General features: G+C 39.7%; 1 protein-coding gene across 1 annotated transcript in view; it reads right to left on the bottom strand.

Moving 5' to 3' along the window:
• The window catches only part of eif2b3 (eukaryotic translation initiation factor 2B, subunit 3 gamma), a 31,197-nt gene extending 7,977 nt beyond the window's left edge, over positions 1–23,220 (bottom strand). The window contains exons 1-8 of the mRNA XM_029454235.1: positions 22,861–23,220; positions 19,848–20,013; positions 17,776–17,933; positions 10,856–11,015; positions 10,497–10,608; positions 3,950–4,039; positions 1,028–1,164; positions 548–738 (exon numbers count right to left, since the gene is read on the bottom strand). Coding sequence (XP_029310095.1) covers positions 548–738; positions 1,028–1,164; positions 3,950–4,039; positions 10,497–10,608; positions 10,856–11,015; positions 17,776–17,933; positions 19,848–19,995 — 996 coding nt within the window. The 5' untranslated portion in view covers positions 19,996–20,013; positions 22,861–23,220. The remainder of the gene's footprint in view (positions 1–547; positions 739–1,027; positions 1,165–3,949; positions 4,040–10,496; positions 10,609–10,855; positions 11,016–17,775; positions 17,934–19,847; positions 20,014–22,860) is intronic.
• Between the last annotated feature and the right edge of the window lie 2,334 nt (positions 23,221–25,554).

The raw sequence follows: 25,554 nt of genomic DNA, 5'->3' as shown, positions 1-25,554 counted from the left end.
TTAAGTTTGCAATCAGCTTTTTTTTTTGGATAATTTTTGGGGCTTTTTCCCTTTAATATTTAGTAGAGCTGATGATAGACAGGAAAGGGAGAGAGAGAGGGGAGGACTTGCAGCAAAGCACGGCAGGTTGGATAAGAACCTGGGACGCTGCGGTGAGGACTGAGCCTTAGTACATGAGCGAGCCGCTCCACCAGGTAAACTAAACGCCCGCAATTTACTTTTTTTTTGACCGACTAATAGTCCAACATTTCAAGCTACTCAAACTATTTTCATACATGACAAAGAAACAACAAATTGTCACATTTAAGAGGCTGGAACCAGACAATGTTTGGTATTTTAATCAATCATCAAAATTGGCATATCATTGACTAATCTTTGCAGATCTAAAACCTAATGTAATTCAGTTTAAGCCATGTATGTACATAGCTAGGCACATAAAACTTAATTCCCTCCAAACATACTCAATTGCATGTACAGAACACGCACATTTGAAAATGCGTATTCAAAAAAAACCCTCAAAAAAGGAGCAGGCTCGTGTCCGACTCACCAATCGGTTCGCTTCTATGTAAGCAGCTAAAGTGTTGACGCGGTAGCAAAGACCCTGGTCAATAATGTGCACATAGCAGCGGAGCTTTCCTCCGTGGTAAGCGTCGCTCATGTCACCGCGGTGGTCGTTCCAACAGGAGCGCTCCTGGGCCAGCTGGAGGAGAAGCTCGTCTCGTGATGAGATGTGGAGCTCTGGGCAATAAAAAGAAACGGGAAGAGAGGCAGGTAGAGCGGAGTTAGAAGTTAAAATGATGACACGTACACACGGTTTTGGGGGATTTTGCGTGCTGTCATTTTTGGTCAACTTGTTAGGAGTTCTATGTTGGTGTTCATTTACAGTTAAAAGCCAACATAGATATCCTCCAGGTTGATGGCTCATGAATAAGATCCAGAGCTTTTCTACATAAGTGACACTTCTGTGGCAGTGACACGGTGTTCTCCCCTCTGATTTTGACGTGTGAATTTGTGATGCGTCACTGACCGTTGTTCGTAGAGCCGTCATTCATTTTCTGATTCTGATCCTCCGAGTCGTCTTTGATTTTCGGACTGTTGGCTATTTTGGAAAACTGCTTCCGCACCAAATACGGTACCAGCTCGCCACGGATTGAAGAGATGGACCTACGACACAAGACGAGGAAAGATTGAAGAAGATTTCTACATCACGTTAAGCATCCTACAAAGCCATCAGTATCACACACACACACACGTCATAACATAAGTCACTGATCCTGGTTTAATGTCGTTAGATAGGGCTACGTTTCCTCATCCTCACTTGGTGAAGAAAGTGTAACTGAGTGAAATACTAAATGAGAAAGTGATAAAATGAGCTTGCGAGGGAGTTACTTCCTGTATTCTTGTCTAAAAGACAGCTGTGATGGTTCACGCATTGGCTGTGACCTTGCAATTATGTGATTTTTCCGTAATCATTTCCTCTCGCTTTGCTGTCATTTGTGCTCAACATCTGATTCTGAATCAACAGAGAGGACAAGGCCACGGTTGAGCCAGAAACTGACACTACTTTTAAGAAACAGAAATCCAGAAATGAATAAATAGATTCATTCGTTTAGCTACCGCAAAAACAAAAAACAGCCTCAGATCCTTATGATGACTTCAAGTCTCTCTCAGAGTTAACCATGAGGTAACTTCCCCGTCTTCATTTCTTTTTCCTCCTCTTTGCACTGTGCTCAGTGTTCCTCTCCACCACCCGACACCCCTCCCTTCACTTTCCCTCTCTTACTTTCTTTTAAAAGGGAGATTAGAATTTCCATCTGAATGACAGGAGAAAAACAACAGTTACTCTGTCCATTTCTCTCCTTGAGCAAGAGACAGAGAAAGAGCACGGAGGAGAAATGAAGAGGGAGAGAGGAGCTGCTAAAAGAAAGTCCAAGAAAAGAGCTGAAGAAAGAAATGAGTCATCTAACAAGAGAGATGATATATGGCGGCAGAGGGTCCATTAGTGATGTAATGACGTAAGATTTACATCTACATCTCTGTGGCAAATTACGATGTTCAAGTGTACCTTTTGCCTTAACCAAGAGTATTCTGCAGGGGTGAAGAGATGCAGTGTAGATGAGGGATCTGTGTTTGTTGGCTTGGTTTCCTAACTAACCTTTAGCCAAGCGCCCACTTTTCAAATGGGAACATTTCCAAAAAGGAAATTCAGAATACACATGTTGGCAAAGTCTCATCACCACCCTGTTTTGAAAAGCTTGGCGCCATGCTGGCCCTTAGCTCCCGACCTTGTCTGGAATGCATCTGGATCTAGAGCCCCATCGTTATCAACCGCACTTAATATTTTTAATGTGTTGCACCAGATCTCCTCTTCAAGTGTGCACAGTTTGCCAAAAAACGTCTTATTATTAATGGTCAGGACGAGATGAAGTCATTCTCGGACAAAACAGTCCAAAAAAAAAAAAAAGGGTCAGATCTGTTTTTCACAATCAACTGTTTAATGGCACAATATTTTACAATACAACAATGTAATAATACAAAGTTTGGTGCTTAAATATGTTTTGCAATATCAGTTAAATCTCATCAGTTGGACTAAGGCGCAGCGTGCTGCATTTAGAATGAAAGCACATTTCTGTCTTTCATTGCTGGAGTTGTTATTCAATGTGTTTCATGTCCACATGCAGTCAATGCAAGAGATCCTCACCTGGTGCTTGCTGTGATGACAAGCAGCTCACACTGATTTCCAAACTTACCGGGAACTCAATATTTTCCTTCTTTTTCTGGCAATCATGCAGCCTCTACATATCACACAACCGAGTGATTTCTTTAATCCTTTAAGAAGCTTTTTTTTTTTTTGTTAACTATAAAAAAATGGTGAAAATTAAACACCGTTATTGGACATTATACACCTGAGGCGGAATAATATTTCAATACTTAGTTAAACTGTTGTGAGCGTACATCGAGACATCAATTTATTATCACTCAATCCGTCTTCCTTGCCAGCTTTTAGGATGCAGTCAAAAGACATTTCTCATTTCAGCTTGAACCTTACGGCAAGAAGCTTCTGCTGGTTGTACACATCTACTTAATGTAGGTTTGTTTGCATTTTCTTTTACTACTTTACATGCTCTCTTGTCAGTTCTGTGTTTATAGATTTTCTTTGTGCTATGTGTTCCTTGTGTGTCGTTTTGTTTCATCTTTGAGGAGTAATGTCATTTTTTATTAAAATCAAACTGAACTGACTGTTTTTCCTTATTTTCTTAATAATTGTGCAAACAAATAAACTAAACAAATCAAACCATGAAGCATTTTTATGAATTGAACCGAATCATGACGCGACTGTATTGTTGCACATCCTACCTAATACCATTATCTCATTACTAAAACCTTTAATACGAGCTCATATCATATCATATAGATCCTTTGATTTGTCCTCTAACTCTGCATGTATTGCCTGGGCGGCTACAGAAGGCTCCCTGTGACACTGCTTCACTTCAGAGGCTAACGGCCTAACAGCCTGTCTATGTGGCACGTAGTAAAACAAATTAACACCTTGCTAGAATACCCTGCTAACAGGTCCTTTCAAAGCCTTACACACCATGTAACCACGTTTAACACTTGCTACAGATTAAGCAGTGAATGTCTGTTTGACTGTGTGGGTTCATGTCCAAGTATATGATTGTACTTAATATACCATATATATATATATATATATATATATATATATATATATATATATATATATATATATATATATATATATATATATATATATATATATATATATATATATATATATATATATATATATATATATATATATATATATATATATATATATATATATATTTGTACACATCAATACTGCTCACACTGCAGGCATAAACCGGTAACAAAACAAGATCAAGGTTGAATAGGCGATAATTATATATTAATTCATATATTCACTCACTTGTTGTCAGCGAGAAAATCCACCACTGCTTTTTTCAGACAGTAAAGGTGAGCGTCCTCGAGGCCTGTTTTGATGTGCATCCTGGGATGTCTGCAGGTGAAAGACACAAGAGTCAAGAGAGGAACATTTGATTCATTCATCAAGTTACGTTGCTTTGCAAAAACTAACACAGCACTAGGAAATCCATTGTGTCTGACATTTTAAACACAAAAAGGCAGAAAAAATACAATCGAATGTCAACAGATTTTGCATTAATGGGAGTCCCACCGCACTGCATACATGCAACAACTTCATGACGGAGTAACCCTGTCTGCTACTTTGAGGACATTTTGCTTTGATTCTTCTCATCACCTGCTGTTTTTATGTTTATGTTTGCCTCTCATTTACTGAAAGCCTTTTTAATTTACCTCCGCTTTGCACAGAGGACAGGAACATTTGATGAAAACCAGACACAGCCAGTGGCTCACATAAAAGTCACAGAATAGTGACATCTGTCTATTGTCCTCTGTCAGCTACCATAGATGTCGCCCCACAGAGGTTTATGTTGAGTGTGTGGGGGGGGGGGGGGCACATGCACACAGACACACTGTCACCCACCCATGCATTCACTCATTCACACACACAGACACACAGTTTGAACATGTGACATTTACGAAGCGAGAGCCAAAGAAAACCATTTCATCCTCCGGGTTTCAATAAACAAATCCACGCTCACCCCTTCATCTTCTCTGAGTACGTATCCTCCTCTTCCTCTGCCCTTTCAACCATAACATCATAAAAGCTACGGGGTGCATTATTCCTGAAAGCATCATGCCCGTGCTTTTACATGTTTTAGTCCATTTACTACAAATCATATACCTTCCATTACGGTTAACTATTTTTCAAAGCATGCTGCAGTGATTTAGATTGTCAAAGTTGTAAAAGCAGATTGATTTGAAACGTCTGTGTCTCATTACCACACAACAAAAACGTAACTTTGACTAAATTAAAAGCAGACATGATGTTCACTGTTCACAGTGATGTTCAGATCTGAGCACGCTTACTTATTATTTCATACTCAAATCAATAGAAACTAAATCTGAAATTTGTTATGTTACAGACAAATTGGTTGGTAGCTAAAAATAACAAGAAGTGTAGCCCTCTGTCAGTAGAACCAACACTGTGAGTGGGTGTCACAAAAGTATTCATACCAACAAGGAAGTAACAGTACAACTGTGGAGAATACCGTATCATGGTAAACATTTGATTTGTGCTTTTGACTGACAACAAGAATAAAATACAAATGTCTGATTATTCAATGGAACATCTAAATGAAGTGTCTTCAAGCCGGCAGAACAGCTTCAGTGCTTCTTGACCGAAGCGGGGAGCTGAAAGTACACGACTAGTTGTTTTTGTTTTTCCTTCATGACATGAGGAACATGTGTTTGGCTGTAGCCTAATTGGACTCAGAGGTGGAAGAGGATAGTGTTTTTTACATTTTGAGTGTTTAATTTAGTGCGTGTGGAACTCAGGATTGACGAATGATGATGTACAAACAGCTAAATATTCAAGAAAGAATCTTGAACTTACCACGTAACATGTTGAAAATGTGATATTGGTAATAATGAATGAATAAATATCTGCAGTAATCCAGGATAGGATATTGGAAAAGGCGCTGAATGAAAAGTGAATGATGCCACATACTTTACCAACTTGTCTTTATCTTCCTCTGCTCCACTCATTTCCTCTGTCTCTCTTTCATCTACAATTCTCCTTTCAGCTCTCCCAGTCTCTTCACTTGCAGTATAACTAGAGTGACTCAGGAGAATTGCCTGGTCACACATATTTTACAACCAGATGCTGAAAGTCATAAATCCAACCGTGTGTGTCCGTCTGTGTTAAGCTATTTTATTAAAAAGCATAAAAACACATGTGCGTGCGTGCACACACAGACACGCTCTGTGGGTGTTTGTCAAATGTATTTATTCATACAACATTTCCCAGGTGTGTGCCTGTGTCTGTGTATTGTGGGCTTAAAGTGGAATTTATGGGAACACCCAGCATGTGACAGGTGACAGTTTGGCACATGCTGGTGAGCAGGAGCGAGAAGCAGGGAAAGAGAGCAAAAATAGGAACAGGTGCCCTTAAAAGTGTAGGGCAGCATGGTGAAGAACAGGTAAAAGGGATGTGAAGGACTCTTTTATAACAAAAACACGCTTTACAGCCGAGTGAGGTCTCGCACTCAAGTGTTATTTCTGACCACAGCCATTGATGACTCAGCTGCTCACGATCTTTAAACTCACTTTAGCTTGATGCAGACTCCAACGTGTGAACAACTGGTGATTATCAAACTAACTTAAGTCTGTTGTCAGGGGGTTATTCCTCACACGTCAGCACTTGATTGTGACCGACTTGGCCGTTTGTCTCTATTTCACCCAACATGTGGAAAAATCAGCAACGTGCTGATCTGATGTGATCGAGCTATCACTGCACTATAGTTACTAGATGACTGTTTGAACAGTAGCCTCATACTTTAAATATGTGCCCTTTGCTGTGACATGTGGTGTCACTGCTCACCTTCCAAGAAGCTTAATAAGGCCCAATACTACATATCATGAAATGTTATTTGACCTTAGCAGAAGCTCTCTTTATTTCAGGTGAGGGGAAACTCTGCATTAGCAACTGCTACTATTACTGTGAGACACAGAAAAGAAAATGCAAACCAATAGCAAAAACAGTTTGATTTGACACTATGCTACACCCTGTTTTTATGATGTCAAAGTATAGGTGCTGCACCCTGTGTAGGAAATGGTTTGGGTAAAGTGGAAGGTACCTCAGAGGGTGTGGTGATTAGACATGATCTAAGTCAGCCAAATTTCTCAGTCAAGTATAAATGATGTGCCCAAAACATATCCAATTCTCTCCAAAATACTATGACCTTCACATTGGAGCCGTGTCTCCGCAGGGCATGAACACACACAGTTCAAGGTCAGGAAAACACCAACACTGGCTGTACTTGCACTGACATTAAATTAGAGCCCAAAGGAATAATTATATCTAATCTTTAGATAATCCACAAACCTTTTATTCCACTGAACATAAAAGTCTTCAGCTGCAAAAACAATGATTAGGATAAACCCAAAGATATGGGAGACTATTTAAAATGAAAGTCTCTTTTCTAATACACCTCTATTAAAGGATTGCATTACCCAGGTTATAACTTATTTTATTCTTCACCCCAAAATACAGACCCTCCTCATCTTCAATCCTAAACTAAATGATCTGCACCAACATCGGGTCAAACGGGATGTTTGAAACCAGGAAAGCATTTAAAAACTATTTGGAACGTAAAACTTTTCTTCCATGTTTCAAAGGTTTGCTTTCTTCTGATTCAAAACACTGAACACTGGCAACTTTATTAGTTTACGCTTTTTGCAGAATCCAACAACAACAAACATCTTGTATTTCCCAAACAAGGGTAAACATCTTGCCTTTCCAGGAGGATCATGTGATCTCTGGTTGCTGCGAGTGCTGCAGAGCTCGGTGTCGAGGGGAGCAGGAATTTATGGCCTCTGCAGGCAAGGATGACTCAACCCTTGGATTAATGACGGACTACTAAAGTACCACTAAAGTCCTCAGTGGGAGACAGGAGTCACATCTCTCTTACTCTCAAACACACACACACACACACACACAGCATAATGTCTTATTTAGTTACAACTAAAGCTCCACAGCGGACGATGACTCAGACGCAGAATGACTGTTAATACCCTCATTAGTCAGATTTCCACTACAGAGCCAAATCGGGCTGAAGGGCTTATTCAAGGCCTGCAACTATTGCCTCCAAAATACAATTTGTGTGATTCCCTTAATACCATGCTAATCTAAGAGATGCTTTCTTAATTGAGCTGACTCACATATGTTAACCTGCGTTATAAGCCTAAAGCGCACATGGACCTGCTGGTGTAGTAAGGTTACTCTTGACAACAATCATAGACTACATCCTATTTAGTCAATAAAATGTCAAAAAGGTTTTCCAGGGCGTGTAATCAGGGTCTTAAAATTGCATCTTTGTGGAACAAACAATCAGAAACACAAAGATATTCAAATGACATGATATAAAACAGAGAAAGTCAAATCCTCATATTTGAGAAGCTGCATGTGTTGGCCATTTTAGTTTCATGAATGACAATGAATTGATCATCAGAATAGTTACACACATCTTCTGCTAACAGACTAATCGACTAATCGTTTATGTTGATGTTTTTGAAATATCAAAAAAGCTGAAGAGAGGCTAAAGAAAAAGGAAAATGAAAACCAGACAGCATTTAGATTTTAGCTTTCAGCTTTCAGCCGTCCAAATGATTCAGAGGATCTGACATTTTCCAAAAACTATAACGAACCAGCAAGAAAACTAAAATCCATAAAACAAACAAAGCGGATGCACATACTCGTATATGAGCGCATTAATAAAAAGATAGTAATTACCAACTTATCTCTTTATGGCTTCCAGGCTCTATAGACATCAGCATATATTGATGGTACTTGTTACATTTAGTACAAGGTACAGCACATAGTACTCCAGCATAATCATAAGTTATGCTGCAAAACAGTTTGAACTCTAAAATGTGTTATTGCATTAATGTAATCCTGCCCATTTGTTGAACTGCAATGGAAGTTATTACATTTTTGGAAGGTACCGCGTGTGGTATTTGTGTTGATTGGGTGGGTTTTATCCGCTCTGTCTTGTGCCATCATTGCTAACAGATGCAAACAAACTCCTGATCCAATATCTTGAAAAGGTCAGCGCCGCTAAGATATGTTTCTCAAAAATGTGATTCAAGCTTTTCCAGCTTTCCCTCACAAGCAACCATGTTACCATGTTAGCAAAGACACATGATGCTGCGCTATTGGTAAAGTACGGCCGTGTGTTATACCGACCAACTGAAGATACTACTCAAACATGAAGCTCAATGGTGTTGCGTGAATATTTCTCATGATACCAGGCCTGCGTCCAAGAGACCCTGACAGGTGCATCTGTAATGTACGAGGGAAGCTCTGCTGGAGTCCTTTCACCCCGTTAAAGCGATTTCCAGGTCAGACCATCTCACATGTGCAGAACGTTTTCAGCTAAAACACACCTCAACCATGTGGAAACCGTAAAAAAGGAGGAGAAAAAAAATACACAGGATGAAAGAATGGATGAATCTTCGCTTGGAAGGACGCACAGGAGAAAGATAAGTAGGGCTTTTAACCGAGACAAAAAATAAGATATAATATTTTCACATTTGAACATTGCATAGGCCGGCCCTGTGAAGAGTCTGTGCTGTGAATGTTACGTCGGCACAAAGTAGTATTATTTAGAATTTAAGACAACAAAATGTCCTTGTAGATTTCATTTTTAACAAAGAATAACAGATTAAGTGAAACTTGAGGCAAAACATTTCTTTGGCGATTACATTTTTTGTGCAAACAATCAAGTTAGGATCAAACTGGAGAGCACCAAATGTTTTGTGAATGAGAAAGTGTTCACATGTAAATTACAAATTACAAAGGAAGGCACCTGCAGTGTGTGTATGGCGTGTCATGATGAAGTGACCTTTGACTGGATGGTACTGATGTGCAAAACAGTCAGATCTTGTAAAACTACCCAGCGGTGGGTTGTAAAAATCTAGAACTCTGGAATCCTTTCTGGAATTACCTTCGGCGATAAATACAGTGTGTGGAGATATTTGTTAAATCTGTTTCATATGGTAGTGTGACGTGTTTGTATAAAAGCTCAGAGGTGATTTAAACGTAATAAGTCCTTCAATGTAAACCCTAAATGTTTAGCTACAGGCTCGTGTTTCCATAACAGTGATGACAATGTGTCAGTGTTTTTTCTCCATCAATGTCCCACTCGAGGTCGTGTTACGTGTTTCTGTGTGTGTTCATATAAATATATATATCTGTGTGTGTGTGTGTGTGTGTGTGTGTGCAGCTGAAAATTGTTCTGTGCAGGGAAGCATGCAAGCAGCTGCTTTGGCCCCCCTCTTATTGGCCAGAATTTACAGTGGCTTTGGCTCCATGAAGTATTTACGAGCTCCCAAAACACCCGCTCTCACACATACATGCTTTTTAGGACTCAGAAACGAAAACCTACCTAGAGTACTCTTCCTGTTACAAAAGTCCCACACAACCACAACAGAACAGTCAGCCTAAAGCACACAGACTCTGATTAGAAACCAAAACATCTGCTCTCTAAAACAAACTAGAAACTACAGAAGCACAGACAATATTAACCATCAGGCAAACTCCAAACACTGATCGTTAAAGGGTGACCTCAGCTAATAAGCAAAGCTACTGTCTTCCCAGCAATATGTAGCCATGAATTCACCACGAAGTTGCAGGAGAGGTTTTCACACTTTTTACTTACTGTTCACAACAAGGTCTGTATATTATGCAGAGTAACAGACGGGAAGTGACATTCACCAATCATATCTGCATGGATATACACACCGCTAGAGGTACAAAATATGTATTTGTCATTTGGATGAACCCACTTTACAGGCTTTTTAAAATGACTTACTTCCTCATGATAGACTTCCTAATTGAGAGCCCGTCCTCCAGATCTGCTTCATTGGCCATGAACAGGAGCCTCTTCCCCGACTGATCCACTCCCACAAAGTCTCGCTGTTCAGCTGGGGAAAATAAACACAGTATTTAATGTTAAAACTAAACAAATGAGGCTAACTGTAAGTGGCACATATCGCAATTTACTTTTGCTTTTGTTAAAGGTTATTTTCCTCTTTTTGATGATTAGGCAATTGCGTAACACAATAACCAGCATTAAGCGCGTCACTGAATCAATTAAAAATACAAAAATGACAAAACTAATCATGCATGATGTCATTCATGAAACGTCCTGTAATTCATTTTTCCTGTTACCTGTTTTTTTCTTGCCCTTCTGGCCTGGGACTATCTCTGTGAATTCGTGGGCTTTGCTCATTAGCATGGCCAGTGTTGCATTGTGGGCTCTGAACAGATCAACCACCTCGTGAAGCGCCACGTCTGTTATCAGGTCACAGCTCACCACCAGGACGTCCGTCTGAAGGAGGCAAAGAAAGTAAAGTGAGACTGATCCAAGCCAGCCTATTTATTTCACTGTGTGACACAAAGATATGACAAGATGACCATAATATAAAAGGTTTTCTCTCTTGTATTTGGGAAAACAATCTTCCCACCTGTTGTTATTTTTAAAGACATTTCCAATGTCACTCTTGCACACGCACACACTAAAGCCCATACAAACACTGAAATGTAGTTTGAAGGGCAAGGTCTGTTTATAGAGTGAGGTTTGCTCACTCACGACAGTCATCTCAGCATCCACGTAGACTACACATAAATATATGTGGAGACAATGCTCCACATAAACACCTCAGGACATGAAAGCTTGGACTGTGTTATTTTCAATATTCCACAACAGAAATTGGCTCGCTGAGCAGGATTTTGAAAGACAGACAGACGGAGAGAGGGGGGGGGGGGGGACAGAAATAACTGTTCTTGGTCAACAGTGAACTCTTCAAAGTTTAGCATTGCTTGTATACAGGCCAAAGCCACACACACACACACACATTAGGGTCTGTGTTAAAGTGACATACACTCTGATGACAGTGAGTGACAAATCCTGCTTTGTTTCATTGGTTTCGTTTAAGAATGTGTCCGTTTCTCTTGTTTGAACGTGTGCTCTCTTATAAAAAGGTTTGAATACAAGTTGTCTTATCATGCTTTAGCTGCATTAATGTCGCATTATGTACTGTAACATCACAGCAATGAACGCAAACAAATAACTAAGATGAAGGAAGTTTCCAATAACAGATTATATGATATTATAAGACCGAACAGCAGCTGGCCTCAGAAAACTGTTTCCAAATGTTGCACTAATGGAACTACTGTCTGTCTGTTATGACCAACATGTAATTACATTAACAGATACAGCTATTATTGTTGATGTGAACGTTTGGATTTATGTCAAGAGAAATGCAATATAATAGTCATCAGGTGTCTGTAAATATCATAACAACTTGTGGGGGGAAACGCATTTGGCTAAATGCATTTGAAGTTTTGTTTAACTCTTTTGCACTAGTTGTAATTTTCCATTTATTGTTTTTATGGACCATTGAAGTGCTTTGACAGATATCTGACAAGTTTACTTTGCAGCATGTGCGAGCGATCATATCTCTGAAAAAAATAAGTGGGTGAAATAATCAAGACCACCTCTAACTTTGCAAATATCCAAATATGTTTGTATCCAGGCCTGGTTCATTTTTCAACCAGTCTCCTGGCAGAGACTGACGGGATGTCACATAAATAACTTCCTTCCTCCCTCTTTCACCCAGAACAACTTAACTAGGCTGTCTGGCTTTTTGCACCTTCCTACGAACCGATCCAAAAACAGCAATGATCAAACATAAAGACGGAACAAAAACAAGGATCCTTGTGCATGATTTCTCACTCTAGGGTCCGTGCTCATCATGACAAAATCCACTCTTTTTTAAAAGAAACCTTCCATCGTTTGATAAAAGGAGGACAGAGGAAGATCTTTTTCTTTTATCACCCTCCAGAGATTATTTCATAAACTCAAACTATTTTCAGCATTCGAGCTGTAAACTCATCCAGGATTTAAACAGTATATCAATACACAGCTTGTGAATTCCGGCGACATATCACTTACTCTACCACCATCGACAGAGAGCACAAAACAGACATCAATCCTATTAACTGGCCTCCATGGTTGTTACACGTCTGCATTTGTGTATGTGTTTTTACATGTGGGTGCGCCCACATTTGTGTGTCTGTGTGCGGTATCCATCTGTCTGTCCAGTGATGAAGGCTGTCAGCATAAGAACTAATCCCACCATTAGCACCAGCCACCTTAATGACGGAGACATCTGTACGGTCTGTGACGAAGGGAATAAGGAAAAGAAAGAGGAGGGGGGCAGCGTTAAAGAAAAAGAAAAACACGAGCAAAAATTCAACAGCCATTGTCAGAAAGAAAAGAAAGAAAAAGAGAGGAGCATTGAAAGTATAAAGATGCAAAGATAGATGGAGGGAAAGCAGGAAAGACTGAAGAGAAACGAGATGACCGGAGGCCATACAATCAATAAAATACTGGCACAAACTCAACGTACCCGCATTCACAAAAACTCTGTCTTCTACATTCTTAGTCCCCGATAATAAGATTGTAGAAGAGTTAACCTGTAGCGCACTTCAACCTGCTTTTACAAGTTGATTTAGAACACTTGAAAATGAGGATTAAGAGTTACAAAGGATTAAAGAATTCACTTGATTTTCTAAGTAATGAGCACTGTGGTTAAATGTTGAGGAGCTGAGTCGAGTTCTGTGTGTGTGTGTGTGTGTGTGTGTGTGTGTGTGTGTGTGTGTGTGTGTGTGTGTGTGTGTGTGTGTGTGGAGAGGGCTGGTATCTTTGAGGTCAGGGGTCATGTAGTTGACCTCAAGGTAACTCCCAGCATAACCTGGTCTGGACCTGGCGACAGGAAGCTGCCACGGCAGAGCTGGAGGTGTCTGCAGGAGATCTACTGACACTGAAAGTCAGAGACCTTTCAACTCTCTCCTCCCTCTGTCACACACAGGCAAGCTCGCACACATGCACGCATATGCACACTCACACGCACATGCACGCGCACGCGCACGCGCCTGCACAATCCCCACACAGTCAGGCGACAGCAGAGTGGAGTCAGCTGGAGAGACAGAGACACTTTGGCCTTTCAACAGCCAGGATCTCTGGACAGGTCAGGACCACACACACTGATGCACACAGACACACTTTGTCCCAGTGGTCCAAAGCTACAGCTTACACAATCTCGCCCCACTTTAAAAATACTTGGAAACTTCGGATGTATGGTGATTGCGTCCTTTTTTGTTTTTTGAGCTTGCCTTTTATTCATTATCAAATAATGTCTACACGGTTGTTATCACTCCTTTTGTCAGTAAAGGATATTTAAGTGTAGAAGAACAACTAAATATTTTCCATTACTTCTACTAAATTGAAAAGAAGAAAATCTAATTAAATCTCTATTATTAGGAAATATTTTTGAGGCTAACAAGAAATAAAATGACGAATAGAGCTGCAACTAATCGATTCAACAGTAAACTATTTTAATAATCAATTAATCGCTAGTTTTTATTCATGCAGAACAGCAGAACATGCTGTTTTCAGCCTCTCAAATATGTAGATTTCCTGTATTTCTTTGTTTAAAAAAAAAAAAATCATATTAAACTGAATATGTTTGTATTTAGACTGAAAAGATCATTTAAAAAGACATCACCTTGGAATTTAAATAAATCTAGAAAAGAATCATCAGATTAATCGAAAATAATCTTCAGTTGCAGCCCTAATGAACAGTGCTACTGGTAATCCTTCTGCGCATAAACACCCAAGTCTGCAGCTTTATGCAGATTTCAGTTAATTTCTTCTGACTTCTTTTGCTTGGCTGATGTAGGCGAGTAACATCGACTGTAACCTATCCCCCTGGTATAAAACCGTGGCAAACTGCTCCCTATTGATATACTCACATTGACTGTAAAAAAATGAACTAGTTAAATATTTTAAAGAGAGTCTGAACATTTTTGAAAAACTCTAAATTCTCTGTTGGTATTGCGTACGAGAGTGAATGTGCCTTTCCAGGATGTCCTCTTGGACCTTTACCAAGATGGCGCCCATACCATGCTCTCATATTTCTTTTTCTTTCATGTCCTTAACAAATACCAAACTAGTGCATTTCCACCACCATCTGATCCTACGTGTAATGCGGGCCACTTTTAATATTAAAGTGCTCAAACCTTGGCTTAACAAAACGTTCCTTAGAGTAGGAAATTTAAACTATTGTGTGTCACAGGAAGGGGGGGAAAGGGTGGATGGGATTGGAGTTGGAGAGCAAGATGGTTAAAAGACGGAAAAAATTAAAAGAAAACAAGTCTCATCCAAGTACGTTTGCGGAGTCCCTCTCAAATGAAAAGCCTCAGCTCCATCTCTCACTCTTCTCTCACTCTTCACCTTTTGTCTCGAGCTCTTACAAGCTGACAAACATATGTAGACTAAAGGTGAACCTTTGAATCAGCAACACCAATGTATATATAGTTATGTTAGCCTGCATACACTCATTCTGCCGGCTGATTAAGCCTGAATGATAATACAAATGTCAAAGTGGCTTTGAGCATACAAAGCAAAGAGTGCATGTAAAGTACTCCTTTCACTAGTTTGGCTTATTGTGAAAGACCTAAGTAATAATCAGGCACATCCCTGCACTTTTGTGCAACTTTGCTGTTTGAAGAGTGAACAAAATAAAATATGCTGCTTGTAATCTCTCTTTTCAATAATCAAGAGGGATGACCTACTCTGCTCACCCACAGTCTACACTGATTCCTGTAAGTATTTTGTTTGATCGGTTACACCAAATCCCCTCATGGGCGGGTGTTTGTGTAAAGAGATGAGTGAGTGTGTTTGTCTATACTGTACTCATGCATCAGTTTGACAGTTTGAGTGATCTCTGTGCTGGGATTTGGCAGGCCATGGTTACAGTTCCTCACTCGTCACCCTCCAGTGTGTGAGTGTGTGTAACTCAATGCCTCTAATCTAGCTGGCTGCTCAAAGGATTAGGGACTCCACTATTCTCAATGGGAGCATGCTGGAGCTGGTCCTGTGTGTGTGTGTGTGTGTGTGTGTGTGTGTGTGTGTGTGTTACTATGCATCTATCAAAAAAAAAATCTGTACAGACCTATTCAAATGCCAGAGGAAAAAACATTTAATTAATTTGTCACAACAAATTCTAACAAAGTCTCTGATAAAACAAAGCCGACTGATTTTGCTGTGAAGAATGTAACGAGCTGCCGTCACAGGACACTTCATGTCTTCAAATGCACGTTTGATGTGGTACGCTCTAAATAGAGAAGGCATCTGTAAAAAGAAATTCAGATACTGTTGGATGTGGGAATTCATGGGAATTTTAAGATTCATTTTTGGGATGCCGATATGATGCAAAACGATCTTTGAGCCAAGATTAAAACCTTTCATCCGAGGACTTGTATATGTAATGTTACTGCAGGTAATTGCCAGTAAAATGTTTCAACTGCAGTTACCTTAACTAATTCAATTGGAAAAAAACACATTCTTTGTCAATGTTTTAGTCAGACATTGACCTTAATCAACATTATTCAGCTGATGATTCATACTGCAGTAAAGTAAATCCTTACTCTTTAGTGCGTATTGCACTGCATTAAGTAAGGCTCTGAATATACCACTAAAAGCTTGCATATTGAATGAGTCATGTCAACCTCATTCCCCAGGAGATTATTAAATAGAAAAAGCTCCTAAAAGCTTGACTTCATTTAAGATTGGGCAGGTTTGCTTGTACACATTGTGTGTAATGTCTGTCTTTTTAATTTCCTCAATATAGTTTATGCCATGTACACTATTTATTTGGTATTAGTTCATTCATTCAGAATTGTAGAGGATAAAAAATTAAGTCCAGCTCTCTATAAACTCAACATCACTAAGCAATCATTGATAGTCAAAAAAATAAACAAACGCAATTGCTTTAGAAATACACCAACAGTTTTTAAACCACAACAAAATCCCATAAAGACATGTCTTCATTGTCTCAGGAGGTTGGTCAGAACCATGGCATATACTGAGGGACGACATATGCCCGAACATACCCAAGCACAAATGTTGCACAGATGTGCTTGACGACAGGATGAGAATAAATGGTGCACTGGGTAAACTGGCAGCACGGGGAGTTTGAGTCTTAACCATGACCTCATCTGTTTAGAGAGAATCAGATGAAGGGAGGGATGGAGGGATCAGCAGGCAGGATACAGAGGGGGGTCTGGAAATTGGGGTTTGGGGGGGGGGGGTCATGGATGCCATGTCGGCATTTGTAAATGCGTGTGCCTGTGCATGTTTGTGTGTATTTTAAAAAGGTGAAATGAGGCACTTCAGCAGCCTTGACCATTCGGGGGAGGGAAAGGCACGGATCAGTGGTCACCGAGCAGCACACACAACGCCTACCTAAACCTCCCCCTCACTCTTTGTCATTTTTCTTCTCTACCTCTAAACTCTCTCTCAATGTTTTTCTAGGGGGTCGGCATTACACAAGGAAAAGATCCCTCATTGCGAAACACTGGTTTACAGAACACTGACTATTGCCGAGTGTATAATATGAAGTTGGGCGCTTCACTTCCACCACATTATAAAAGGAATACTCAGGTGTTGTTCATTATAAACAACGTAACCACATTATCTTTCTCAAATTAAGGTTGTAATGAGTCAACGATAAGGAACTAACAGCGGTGAAGAACTGGCACCCTTTTCATTCATTCACAACAGTCTGTTTTCTGCTATTGCACTCGTTCACCACACAAAACATAAACGAGAGTGAACTGGATGAAAATAGTTGCATTTACCAAAAATATTGGTAGAAAAATAAAGTTTGTGTTCATTATTCTGGACATTAAGTTAAACAAGTAAAACAACACATTGAAACTCTGGATACTGCGGCAGTAGGGTCACAACAAACCATTTTAAAGAAAGGTTTAGTTGATGTACTTACATAACTACTGTGATATATCTGTCCATTTTTGGTTTATCAATTGATACAGAGAGATGAAACCTGGCTGTTTTTAAATTGGAGCAATAAGGAGAGAAAACACATTTAGTGAGTCAGTTGGTCAATGGGAAATTGAACATAGTCTTAGATAAATTTGCTAAAAATTATTTGACCTTTGCTACGCCCCAAAGCAGTTAATGGTCAATCCCCTCGTGTCAACATACACAAAAAAACACACACCTTGATCTTCTGCTGGATGTATCTCAGAGCGTCTGCGGTGCCCATGTCTCCATCTTCCTGGATGCAAACCACGTCCAGTTTCATCTTCACGTCCATCTTAATTTTAGGGTCCGTGCTCATCATCTTCTGGACCTCTTTGGTGGTGATCACTATCACCTCTGAAAACACAGTTCACAGAAAATAAGGATTAGACATCATATACAGTAGCTATCTGCAAACATGTCAAGATAACTCAAAGTTGCAGTGATTCATATGTTTCTTTTTAGTTGACAAAATCCCTTTCTTTCTAATGAGCTAAGAATCATTTCCTCTAAAATCATAATGTTCACATCGAAATCCATAAAAATGTGCAAATCAATGTAACCCACTAAAGCTTTATGTACACGACAATGTGTTCCTGAAACATCTTTATGAACGTCCCATGACCTGCATTTAAAAAAAGAAAAACAATTACATTAATAATTCAAATCATTTAAATAATGAGAGAGGCCATCAGGACCAATAAGGTTAACCTAACTGTAAATTATTGCTCACACTAATAACATGTTCTGCAAAGAACAAAATATTGAATGGGTACAAAGATGCCCAAAAAAGTCCACATACTGTAAGATGTCTACTTGACTATGATACACTGTAAACCTTAAATCAGGCCAAGAGCCCTTGCTCACCTATTTTTTTTTATAAAGTTGGTCATAACATTAACAGACCACTTTATGAATTTAGAACATTGCAGAGTCCGTCTAGTTTAATTAGCTTTGTCTGCATAAAATGTTTTCTACCGGGCATTTGTTCACTCTAGCTGTGTCAGCCTAGTAAAACCAAATTGCAGGGCTTTGGCTAGCTGGCTGCACACAGTAAACTGCTGGCCACACAGGATGATTATGTATAGAAAGCTAGTTTTATTTAGGCTAGTGAGGACCTACAGGCTTTTATAACAAACAGCCCTGTTTACTGGCAAGAACAGCATACTGCAACAAATCCCTTTATAAGCCTAGAGTTTCTGGACCGACTGCATGCTGCAGCACAAGAGGCGGAACAATCTGGACTGTAAATCTAGACAGGAAATGCACACCTGACAATGGCTGATGATGTGATGGCAAGCTGGTGACAGTATGACTAGAGAAAACAGCATAGTTATAAACTGTTTTTATGCAGTGAAAGGCACAATGTTGCCAGAAGCAATTAGCAAAAGTACTCGCCTTTTTCCTAGGTACAAAACAGCATAGCTACTGCGGACCATGAATAAAGAAACATCCATTTTACTTGCATTTTTAAAGCAGTAATTACACCTATACAATACTTATCTTTACGATGAAAAACAGTTATAGTCCTTATGTTGGAATTGGAGGAGATCTTTTCTCTTAAAGTCCCCCTTTCCACATTAATGCTAAAATGAAGTTTGCACACTTTTTGTTCTAGGTTTTCAAGTGGGCCACATAAACTTACAGAAGAAGTACTGGCATGTTTCTGCTTCTTTACATTTTATGTGGAAACCAACCAAGAATGCCAGTGCACTCCTGTAACTCTTTCCACAGTCTGGATGGAGAGCTAAAAGCTCACATGAGGCCACAACCCTAAGATCCAATTAATGTTAAAGTACCTGGCATTGCATTTTTTTTTATTAATCTTTCAGTCATCTTTTATCTTGTTAAGCATGTGTAGGAAAAGGTTCTGCACACATCCCATAATAGTGACAAAAAAAGACCTTAATTATTTCTTATTTTTCTATTGCTTTAACTTTTTCAAAGTCCCTGCAGTGCACACCCACACAGGTGTTTTCAATTACTTTGGCTGATTAGACTGCTCAGGTTGAAGAAGGGGAGATCACTAACAATGTCCCGCCATAAAGGGTGCAACTAAACTAAAAAGGAGAGTGAGGGAGTGTCATTCAAATCTAATCTAATTTAGTAATTTTTAGAGTGGTGACATTTTTGTTTAAGCATCCTTATTCAAGCAAAAAAACGTGAACAATACTTATCAGAGTATTCAGCAGTAGTGGTAGAATTAATTGAGGCAGGCGTAGCATTAATAGGGGTATTAGATATACATGAAGAGGTACTTTGAGCCCTCACCTTCAAAGCCCACCCTCTCCAGCAGGTTCAGTGGGTACCACATGAGGGGCTTGTTGCCGACAGGCAGCATTGGTTTAGGGGTGTTGTATGTCAGATCAGTCATACGAGAACCTCCACCAGCCGCCATCAACACCGCCTGGAGCTCCATGATGTCTGCTGGGAACGGCTAACACAGGGAAAAACGGATGGATTACAGTTTTCTTAATGTCTTTGAACACATTTGTCCAATGAGAAGTTACAAAACTGTTCACACACAGGCTTAAACTGAAATGTGCTGGCCAAAATGACACAACTTGTTTGCAGAATGTTCTAACACTCACAAAACACAAGCAACAAAGCAAAAAAAAAAACTGACAACAAAATACGGCAATCAATATGAACCGGTTCAGCTTTAATTTGTGCTACATGCCTGTGCCATTTGTTGATACTTTACATAGATTTAGTATGTGCAAAAAAAGGCAAGCAAGCATATCACATTGTGAATTGTATTATTTTCTTCAAAGATGAGTTCACTAGAGATAACAAACCCTGCTCAACTCTGTACCTGCACTTTTTTTTTAGATGCTCTGTTGAAATACAGTACACAAATAAAATAATAATGTTTTTATATATACACACTGTATAACAATGCGGATTCCGTCCTGGTCGTGGAACAACGGACCAACTCTTCACTCTCGCAAGGATCCTGGAGGGTGCCTGGGAGTACACCCATCCCGTCTACATGTGTTTTGTGGATCTGGAGAAGGCGTATGACCGGGTCCCCCGGGTGATACTGTGGGAGGTGCTGCGGGAGTATGGGTGAGGGGTCACTTCTGAGGGCCATCCAATCCCTGTACGGCCTAAAGCGAGAGTTGTGTCCAGATACTCGGCAGTAAGTCGGACTCGGTCCCAGTGAATGTTGGCCTCCTGCCAGGGCTACGCTTTATGACCAATCCTGTTTGTGATTTTCATGGATAGGATAGGATAGGATATCGAGGCGTAGTCGTGGAGGAGAGGGGTTGTAGTTCAGTGGCCTGAGGATCTCATCGCTGCTCTTTGCAGATGATGTGGTCCTGATGGCATCATCGGTCTGTGACCTTCAACAGTCACTGGATCGGTTCGCAGCCGAGTGTGAAGCGGTTGGGATGAGGATCAGCACCTCATAATCTGAGGCCATGGCTCTCAGCAGGAAACTGCTGGATTGCCTACTCCGGGTAGGGAATGAGCCCTTACCCCAAGTGAAGGAGTTCAAGTACCTCAGGGTCTTGTTCGCGAGTGAGGGGACGATGGAGCGAGAGATCGGCTGGAGAATCGGAGCAGCAGGGGCAGTACTGCAGTCGCTTTACCGCACCGTTGTGACGAAAAGAGAGCTGAGCCAGAAGGCAAAGCTCTGGATCTACCGGTCGATCTTCGTTCCTACCCTCACCTATGGTCATGAAGGCTGGGTCATGAGTGAAAGAACGAGATCACGGGTACAAGCGGCCAAAATGGGTTTTCTCAGGCGGGTGGCTGGCGTCTCCCTTAGAGATAGGGTGAGAAGCTCAGCCATCCGTGAGAGACTCGGAGTAGAGCCGCTGCTCCTTTACGTTGAAAGGAGCCAGTTGAGGTGGTTCGGGCATCAAGAACGAGCTTGTTTATCTTTAATATGTTTTTTGTGTCCTTTGTTTGTGTCTGTTGTTTGAAACTAATGAAAATGATGGCCCCTTGATCAGACTAGGTTTGTTTTCAACCTGACCTTCGCACAACTGTAAAGTTTTGTGACTGTATCTTGCACGGTTGCGACACTATTGCGGTGACAAAATCTGTCCATATACAGAGAGACATATTAACACCTGGCAAAGTACTCAAAGCCTACTGCTTCTTGCTACAGTAGGCGTCTGGAGCACATTTTTGCCATGATGACACAGTGATTCTTGAGTCAATATAAGACAGACGTTTAACACTAATTCATCAGCAATGATGATGAATAAAGCTTTCGGCTTGAATAGGCCTAAACCTAAACTATAACCTCATTCAGTGAATGTTATTACTCTGAGGTGTTTGAAGACAAGAACATTTTAAAGGATTTACTTTTGTCTTGTGCTGATAGAATGAACTGATACTAGAGAGCACCCCATGAGTTATGAATCAATAACACTTTATGGTTGTTCTACCTCTTGTTTCTAATGTTCTGTTTCTGTTTCGGTGTGAAAAATGTGTAACGTGTAATGTGTAATGTTTTGACTTCTGCTGTGCTAAGAACGTGATGATGAAGATCAAGTAGATCCCAGTTTCATAAAGCGTGTCTTAGCGCTCAAGAAAAACTGTAGCAGAGAGTCATATTCATATACTGTAAGCTGAAAAAATTATCAGTTACGATAACCCTAAACATATGGTGTTAAACATACATAAAACTGAGGTATGATTTATTTTTTTGTCTATAAAACGTTTGGAAATTTGTTTTTGTTTTTGCTATTAGAATATGCTATGTAAAAAGGGTAGATATACAAAGCCTAAGCTTCGGCCTACACCTTTTTTGGTGTTTTCTCCCTTTAAAATTTGATGCCCTATTGTTATTTATATTTTAGGAAAATTGTTGATAAGGACATAAATGACTACTACTACTACTACTACTACTACTACTACTACTACTACTACTACTACTATATGAGTTACATTCAACTTTGTCTGTGTGTGTACTTTGGGCAACATGCTGTGCTGACAACTGGCAAGTTGTCAGCACAGCATGTGGTCATGATAACTTATTTTGATACAGTACTGGTACTAACAAAGTAACCAGTATAATGTATGTTGTACTGTGTAAGCATGGTCATGTTTGCACATGTGTCATATACATCATCAGGCAATCAGCATTGCTTTCTACATTATGTCAAAATTAGACAGATCATCAACACAACAGACTGACACTAATTTGATACACTGGCATAATATGGTCAAAACACACTTCCAACTGAATATACAACATGGCATTAACAAGGAGGTGAAATTGTCATGCTGACTCGCTCAATGGTTGAAAACATAGTCTTATATGTACCTGTTAGTGATCACTGTTGATCCGCAGCAACTTGAAATGACAGCTACGGCAGACGCATGTAAAGTTGGCTGTTGTCACTGTTGTTAGCACTTAGCTAACGATGAGCACAGAGCAGCTAACGAAAACGCCACTTTAAAAACAGCTCACGAGCGGCTGGACACGTCCTTTGAAGAGGAAACACTCACTCGGATAAGCGTTAATGGCAGAAGTCAAATTGCTCCTTAAATTATTTGACAGAGCTTACGTAAAAGAAGCTAACAGCTAGCATCGTATGATGACACCAGGGTGCTTTTAGCGAAATGTGTCCGTGTAGAAAACTACTTCCTCCGTAGAATGGTTCCTACAGAGAGGAGAGAAGAGAGGATGGTGCCGCGTAGGAAATGTTTGTGTTTACATTGAATATATGTATTCTAAAATAAAAATGGACAACTTTATTTTCCACAATTATGGAAATGTATATCTGTCTACAACCAGTGTTGGAAGGAATATTCAAGTAGCAATACCACACTATTAAAACACATTATAAGTAAAGTGTCTGCATTCAAAATGTTATGTAAAAGTATGAAAGTACTATACTTGAGTATATTCAAGTACAAATACAGGAACATGTACCTCAAAATTGGTGGTGTACTTGAGTACCTATTTATTTTTCCGCCACTGCCACTGCCTACAATACACAGAGAACACAGAAACAGAACATTAGAAACAAGAGGTAGAACAACCATAAAGTGTTATTGATTCATAACTCATGGGGTGCTCTCTAGTATCAGTTCATTCTATCAGCACAAGACAAAAGTAAATCCTTTAAAATGTTCTTGTCTTCAAACACCTCAGAGTAATAACATTCACTGAATGAGGTTATAGTTTAGGTTTAGGCCTATTCAAGCCGAAAGCTTTATTCATCATCATTGCTGATGAATTAGTGTTAAACGTCTGTCTTATATTGACTCAAGAATCACTGTGTCATCATGGCAAAAATGTGCTCCAGACGCCTACTGTAGCAAGAAGCAGTAGGCTTTGAGTACTTTGCCAGGTGTTAATATGTCTCTCTGGATATGGACGGATTTTGTCACCGCAATAGTGTCGCAACCGTGCAAGATACAGTCACAAAACTTTACAGTTGTGCAGTTGAGATCTAAACGAAGGTCAGGTTGAAAACAAACCTGGTCTGATCAAGGGGCCATCATTTTCATTACTTTCAAACAACAGACACAAACAAAGGACACAAAAAACATATTAAAGATAAACAAGCTCGTTCTTGATGCTAGAAATGCAGAACACTTACCACTCCCTTAAAATACAATTTAGCATCACATAAAATCTGACACATCCACACCATCTAATTCAATCATTGATGGTTGAAAACATCATCCCCATCACTACACACCAGTTATATGGAAGAGTCTTCATCAGCTTAAACAACCACCCAACTAAGTAACCATAGTATTAATACAAATAATAGAAAAGGTGTTGACTGACTCTATTGAGGAGTTATGGAAGAGTTTCCTGAGTTGCTGTTATTGTTAACGTTAACATGCATTTTTATACGTCACAATTTTTTAGAAATGTAAAAAATGTTCAGTTGCTATTTGCAACTGAATAATTACTATGATACACATACAGAGCTTTAAAGACACATGCATTTTGTTTGTCCTCTTGACCATAGTACAAGTAATTCCTTGGGTTCACACACACACAAAGTGGTGTGAGCCGATTAGCAGCCAGAAGCCACCCAGCTACTCCTCCAGACTTCAAGCTTGAAAACTTCCAATTCACAGAGCTAAGACGTAACAGCAAATTGAGCTTGGGGTATGTGGCTTTGGTTTTGTTTGCTCTGGCCAGGAGATGAGCTTGACTGCTCGTTGCTGCTTGCATGAAACCAGAAGAGCGAGAGAAAGGAGGGAAGAAGGAGACAAACAAGCTTGTCTGTCTGTTGTTGCCTGAATAATGAAATAAGATAATAATGGAAGGAGGAGGATTTGTGTGTTAAAATGTTGGAGGAAGAAGAGAGAGGAAGTGAAAATAGGTTAGTAAGACAGTTTTCTTGTAAAAGGGATCCTTAAGTAATGAGGAGAAAAGAGCAAGAGGTGAGAAGAGCTGATGAGGAGGGAAACAGCTGGAAGAAGAGTGATCGAAGGGTAGATGAAAGAAAAGAAAGAAAGATAAAGAAACATACATGGACACAGAGATACAGATATACAGACAGACAGACATAGTGAGGTTGGATGTCACACACATTTCCCTCACATTTTGGTCATCATTGTGTGAACAGCTGATGATGTTAGCTCATTATGTCCGACTGGGGGTGAAATAAAGTCAACGCCTTCAGCATAGAGATAGTGATACTTTTACTTTTCAGCAGCAAATCAAAGACATATACTGAGGAAGAACAAGAATATATTACCACAAATGATGATCATATTATTATATTATGATTATAATAGCCAAAAGAATGTAGTTAAAATTAGAATTTCTTCAAAATGACCTTGGGAAAAGACCTTATGAGTAATCTCTCACTGCTGTAATATAAGGACTTGTGTTATTGGTTGAAGTACATTTACTTTTAACATGTGAGATTGTTCTAACCCTAACATTAAGAGATGCTCTGGCTGGTATTATTCTGTGCTTTGTTGACAAAACAGAAATGCAGATATGACCAGACAGATAGTAGAATCAGTTTGCGGATACACACAT

This window comes from Cottoperca gobio, chromosome 17 (genome assembly GCF_900634415.1).
Source record: "Cottoperca gobio chromosome 17, fCotGob3.1, whole genome shotgun sequence".
Lineage (NCBI taxonomy): Eukaryota > Metazoa > Chordata > Actinopteri > Perciformes > Bovichtidae > Cottoperca > Cottoperca gobio.
This window is presented reverse-complemented; position numbering and strand designations above follow the sequence as displayed.